Below are 6,238 nucleotides of genomic sequence, written 5' to 3'. Positions count from 1 at the left end.
GGAATTTGAAGGAGACTCGTTTTACTGTTCAGGTATCCACCAACGCTCAAACTCAACCCGTCTCCCGAGATGAAATAACTCCAGACCTCTCCCCTACTCTTACGGACACACATCCAGTGGTCCCAAAGCATCCACTTCCAAGTCTCCCTGAGTCGTCAGAATGGGACTTCTAACACTGATTTCACTCACCCCTACATCTGCTTTACGCTTCAGCTCGATTAACGGATAGGGTTAGAGACCGGAAAAGGAGTATATTTTTATGTCCACTGACTTGAAACTTTTCATTGCCCCACCCCCACAAGAGGGAGGGTAACTTTGCTGATAGCCTGAAGATGTATTTCTATGAATATTTATTGATTTATTTTCCAGGCTTAGCGGGGGAGCTGCAAATAAATTTAGTGCGTTCTTTAAATAATTCCTTTTCTATGAGGCAAGATGTCATCTGAAACTTCTAAATAGGCATTTAATTAGCCTGGGTGTTGCTTCGGAACAAAAACCTTCCGCGAGAGCTTTGGGGGCGCACTGTATTGCAAAGAGGCGGTCGATATGCAGAATTGATGCGCGCGGGCCTTTGTTGCCGGCCCATTGTGCGGGCCATGCTTATGAAGACTAATCCAATCATAAATTGCACCCCTGCGCCAATCAGAGCGTCCAGAGCCTCCGGCGAATGAAGCTCGAGTGGAGAACTTTGTTGAACTTCATTGTCAGAGCTGTCACTTTTCAAAGTGCTTTAGCGGGCGGGCCACTATAAAACCATCACCTCGACGGAAGGACCACGGAGGACTCGCAGACGCCCAAGTGGGATTGTTACTTGGAGACGTTTGCTAAGCCCAAGAGAGAGGACACTGCGGGGGCGGGAGGGGCGGGAAGCGAGGTGTTTACCCTCCGGCCACTGAAAGAAGGGTTATTTCGCCCGCCCCGCGCCTACCATGATGTTCCCCGGCCTCCTCGCGCCCCCCGCCGGGTACCCTAGCCTCCTGCGGCCCACGCCCACCTTGACGCTGCCCCAGTCCTTGCAGTCGGCATTTTCCGGCCACTCCAGCTTCCTGGTGGAGGATCTGATCCGCATCAGCCGACCCCCCGCCTACCTGCCCCGCAGCGTGCCCACCACCAGCATGTCGCCGCCCAGGCAGGGGGCCCCCACGGCCCTCACCGACACGGGGGCCTCGGACCTGGGCTCCCCGGGTCCCGGGAGCCGGCGGGGCGGCTCTTCGCCGACTGCCGTCTCGCCCGCCAGCGAGACCACGTTTCTGAAGTTTGGAGTGAACGCCATCCTCTCCTCGGGACCCAGAACAGGTAAGCGAGGGCAGAACCCTGAGGGCCCGTTCAGGTACCAGGCATGCGCGGAGTCCTCCCGGCCTCAGTTTCCTCTAGCGAGCGGGGCCCCACACACATATCGGTGCACACACATACGCACGAACTCTGAGACCCTACGTCAGGCAATATGAGAATAGTCCAGTCAATTCCGGGGAAGAAAAGCCTCCAGGCTCTCCCCATCCTCGGAATGAACTGGAGCACACGCAGTCTCATCTGGTGCAGTAACGCTGAGCGCACGCCCCTGGACGTCTGCGTTTCTGCCTTCGAGCTTCTAGGAGAGTTTTTTTTTTTTTTTTTTTTAACTCAATATGATATGTTTATTGGATTAGCTAATATTATAAATCTCCAGTTTCTTTCATCCCCACTCAGTCCTACCTATCTCGTTAGTGCCCAGGGTGGAGATTGGGGTAGAGTGGGACGGCGCAGAGAATTATGTTGGGGGCAAAGAAAAGAGTTTTACAGATAAGACAATGTTGGGAAGATTTATTTTACCCTGTCAACATATAAGAAAGATGTCTTTGAAACCAGATGAAGGGCTAATTATATCGTGCGTTCAGTGTGCTATACAATAGGCAAGTACGTAATCAGATTCTTTCTGTCTCCCTCTCTCCTTTCTGCCCCCCTCCCCTGCCCGCCAGAAACATCCCCAGCCTTGCTCCAGAGCGTCCCTCCCAAGACCTTCGCATTTCCCTACTTCGAAGGGTCCTTTCAGCCTTTCATCAGATCTTCTTATTTCCCAGGTAGGTCTTGTCCCCCTTCTTTGCGCGAGGCAGGGCGGCGCCCGAGCCCCGGCCCATTGCTCCTTTCTCCGAAGCCATATTTCTCCGTCCACCCCTCGGGGTTATGCTCTGGTTCAGAGGTTGCGAGGCGTACAACATTCATGAATCCGTCGCGCCAATTTGATGCCCTATTTAGCACAAGCAGTGACTGCTTGACACTTTGCACCAATTCCCTGCTCTACAAATTAGCAGGAATTGTCATGGTCCCAATTTGAGGCGGTTCCCTTCCCGGCGAGGAGCTGTTGGCATCCCTTCACGCCGCCGTTTTCCCACAGAGTCAGTGCACTTGGCCACGATTCCCCACAAAGGTTTCAGCACCATGACCAATTGGTCAGCTCCTCCGGGCAGCCACACACAGACCGGCCCTAGTCCCTCCACGCCGCCGAGAGACACCTACCAGCCGGGGCTAATTTCTCTTTAAGACTCATTCAGGTCTTCGGGCTTTTCACAAGACCACATGGGGTGCCCTCTTGTGTGGGATGCCTAGGGCTGCCCAGGGGGAGGGGGACTAGATCCTCCCCCAATCCCAACTTTCTATTTCCAGCCTGATTTCCAAACTCCTTCTCGTACTCCTTTCTGAACTCTGTCTTATAAAACAACGTTGATCTTGAAAAATAAGAAGCAGTTGGAAGAAAGCCCATAATTGTCTCCCAGCCTAAAGGAGCAATACCTTAAACAGCTTCCACCAGGTTTTCTTCCTGTAACCTCACTGATGATTCAAACGATGGCTCTAAAACTCTGCCACTGATCAAAACTAAAAGGGAGGCAGAAGAGTCCCTATAAAGAGAAGAAAAACTGGGTATGGCCTGCGGGGGATGGGTAAAATCACGACAGCACTCCCAAATATCAGCAAAAGAAACAAGCAATTGATTTTTTAAAGGGAGAGAGAGAATTCGCCACCCCCCCCCCCCCCCCCCAGCACCACCACCACCACCACCACCACCACCATTCACACTGCTGCTAATAATGGAATTTGCTCCCTTTCTCCCTCATCTCAATGCTCTAACAAAAACAACCCGAGCTTTATAAATAGCTTTTCATGTCCATTTAATGAAAACGATTCGGGGAAGAGAAGCCTCTGCCATCAGTATTCTCCCAATGGTCTTGGCCTGCAGTTGTGTTTAGTTTGAAAGTGTAAATCTCTTTTGTCCCAGTAATATATGGCTTTCGCTGCTTGTCCTCAGTCTTTTTCTGTTAGTTCATTACTACACAATTACCATTCACGCTTCATTAGAGTCTCTGTTTCTTTTTGTTTTGTTTTTTTCTTTCGCTTAAAGCGAAACTCTCCCCCCTTTTATCATACCAATACCCATTGGGAAGCAGTCAATGTGCTAATTAGCTGCCACTTTTCATGTATTCGGGCCGAATTCTTTACGTTTCGTGGGGGAGGGGAGGAAGGATTAATATTAAAAAGATGAATACTTATTGGATTTTTCAAAAAAATCTAAATCGGATTTTTCCCTCTTTATCAAAATAGTAAAGCACCTCATTTTCATCTAAAGAATGCAGAAGCCACAGAAATGATAAAAGCTTAGGGGAGAAACCCAGTGGCCTCGGTTGGATATTTTGTTTTTATTTTTGTAATTTATTTTTTCTATTGCTGTTTTAGCTGATGTACGCAGGTTTGTTTCCCTGGGTCCACTGAATGGAAAAATGAAACTTGCTATTGTGGGGGCTATTTTCTGTGTTTCCGTGGTTTTACCTAATCCGGGTTTGCACGGTTGAAAGGGAAAGTTATTTGGGCGGAAAGCGCTTTTCACTCTCGCAGGTTTGTAGGTTCGTGGCCTATTCTCCAGGGGGAGAAAAAGGAGCGCTTTAAAGAGATGAAGGGATCAGAGCGAAAAGCCAGGGAGAGCCGTGTTGGGGATGGGGGGCGTACGCCCACTCACTCACCACCTCCCCCCACCCTGCAGCGTCCTCCAGCGTCGTGCCCATCCCCGGGACCTTCTCCTGGCCGCTGGCGGCGCGCGGGAAGCCTCGGCGGGGCATGCTGCGTCGAGCAGTCTTTTCCGACGTGCAGCGCAAGGCGCTAGAGAAGATGTTCCAGAAGCAGAAGTACATCAGCAAGCCCGACCGCAAGAAGCTGGCGGCCAAGCTGGGCCTGAAAGACTCGCAGGTGAGCGCAGTTCCTCCACAGCACCCCCCGCCCCCGCCCTTCACCGCTTCCAGGCACACCCGTCAATTGCAAGGGTTCGGAAACCGCTTAGGTCCCACTGTACAGATGGGAAAACCGAGGCCTAGAGAGGGAGTGAGTACACGGGCCACTACCCTCGAAGCTCCGCAGGATAGAACTCTTCTCTCCCCACCCCCACTTGCCTCCTTCTCTCCCAGGCTCAGCGGTCCCCCAACCCCGCCCTTCGGGGCAGGATGGCAGCAGGTGGGGCAAAGGGAACCGCGCGCTGATGCGGGGGCGGAGTCAATGCGGGGATCCACCTGGACTCATTTCTGGGGGTGGGGAGCGGACACAGCCGGAAGGACAGAGCCTGCTCCCCACTCCACTCCCCGCCCCGTGCGTCCCCCGGGGCCCCAGATCTGACCGCTGCTTCTCTCTTCCTCTTGCCCGCCGGGACATCCTAGGTGAAAATCTGGTTCCAGAACCGACGCATGAAATGGCGGAACTCCAAAGAGCGCGAACTCTTGTCTAGCGGGGGCTGCCGCGAGCAGACCCTGCCCACCAAGCTCAATCCGCACCCGGACCTCAGCGACGTGGGCCAGAAGGGTCCTGGGGACGAAGAGGAGGAGGAGGAGGGTCCGGGCAGCCCCCGCCACCGCCTGGCCTACCACGCGTCCCCCGACCCCCCGCACCTGCGGGACTCACGGCTGCCAGAGCCGCTGCCCCCCTCGCCCGCGCACTCGAGCAGTCCTGGGAAACCTTCGGACTTCTCAGACTCCGAGGAGGAAGAGGAGGGAGAAGAAGAGGAGGAAATCACCGTGTCCTAGAAGCCGCTCGCACTCCAGAGTACTGTTTTTAAGTGCTTTGAAATTGAAGAGGTGGGGTCCAGTCTGCGCGTTCACTTTTGCCCTTGCCCAGATGCTGCCTCTCTCGACTGTAGAACCATCACCTCGTTGAGGGCGCCACCGGCCCTGCGGTAGCCCCAAAGAGACATTTCCTTCCCCCAAAAAACAACTCCCAATAGTCCTCCCCACGTAAGTTAACTTTAAGTTTTGGTCCCAGCCTTAACTTTTCAGCAAGGGCTCCATTCTATTTTGTTTATTGCAAACTGTTTTAAACAGTGGGGTGTCCTACGGTCCCATGGCCTGGACCTTACTGTGAGACAGGCCCTGCTGGTCGTTAGCAGCAACCACCCTATATGGTAGGAAATTTGTTTATGGAGGAGGAAACCGAGTTAGGAGTGAAAACACCAAATCATATAACTAACTCCAACAACCTTGACTGTCTAGATCCCTCCACCTCCCCTAATAGGTAGCAAGGGGCTCCTATTCCACTCCAGTCTCTCATCTCCACCCCCTACGCCACTCCTGTCTCCCCATAGGTGTTCTCTTAGAAAGCTCAAGATTTTCAAAAAGGAAAAAACAAAAACAAAAACAGTATATATATATTAGTGCCTTCTGGTCCAAGGCACAACATACATATTGAGTCTTCTCTGTCACCTTCCAAAAGCTCTCTGGGGAAAGAAGTGAGTTCTCTAAAGGGGGAGAAGGAGCAGTCTCTATTCTTGTATGTGTGTTTTAAAGCTTTTTCTTTTTATTTTCTGTATCCACGGTATACACACCACACACTCTACCTTGTGCCCTTTTGTTATTCCTAGGGAGGTGTTGCTGAGCTGCAAACCTCCTGGGAAATGAGCATGGTGTGGACAGAGAGACCTACACAGCCTCTTTGATTTTTTTTAACCGAACTTTGCTGTCTTTGCACAGCTCTTATGAACTGTACACTATTTTGTACACATGTGTTGTATGAATATTTTATACCAAGGATATTGTGAATGACTTTAAAGGACGGACCAGATTTCTTTCTCACTCTTTTTTTTTTTTTTTGCAATGGCTTTTAAACTTTAAAAAGGTAGCTGTTTAATTGTATAACTTATAAAGAAATACTTATTTTGTATTTTTACCACGTACAGATTTTTATATATGTATATATGTATCAAATGAACAAATGCCAAATAAAAAGTAGAATG

The 6,238-nt window shown here is 51.1% G+C and overlaps 1 protein-coding gene across 1 annotated transcript; it reads left to right on the top strand.

The window, feature by feature from the left end:
- Positions 1-410: 410 nt before the first annotated feature.
- On the top strand, positions 411-5,095 carry DBX1 (developing brain homeobox 1). Its single transcript, XM_003910129.5, has 4 exons — positions 411-1,296; positions 1,956-2,057; positions 4,010-4,212; positions 4,674-5,095. The coding sequence occupies exons 1-4, from the start codon at positions 930-932 to the stop codon at positions 5,034-5,036; spliced, it is 1,035 nt and encodes a 344-aa protein (XP_003910178.1). The 5' UTR covers positions 411-929; the 3' UTR covers positions 5,037-5,095.
- Positions 5,096-6,238: the final 1,143 nt, after the last annotated feature.

Source organism: Papio anubis, chromosome 12 (assembly GCF_008728515.1).
Source record: "Papio anubis isolate 15944 chromosome 12, Panubis1.0, whole genome shotgun sequence".
Taxonomy (NCBI): domain Eukaryota; kingdom Metazoa; phylum Chordata; class Mammalia; order Primates; family Cercopithecidae; genus Papio; species Papio anubis.
Note: the sequence above shows the minus strand (reverse complement) of the source record. Positions and strands in the feature narration are given on the sequence as shown.

Coding starts and splice junctions, on each gene's coding strand:
- DBX1 (XM_003910129.5), top strand. CDS start 930: ATGATGTTCCCCGGCCTCCTCGCGCCCCCCGCCGGGTACCCTAGCCTC. Junction 1,297..1,955: donor CTCCTCGGGACCCAGAACAG/GTAAGCGAGGGC, acceptor CCTGCCCGCCAG/AAACATCCCCAGCCTTGCTC. Junction 2,058..4,009: donor CAGATCTTCTTATTTCCCAG/GTAGGTCTTGTC, acceptor CCCACCCTGCAG/CGTCCTCCAGCGTCGTGCCC.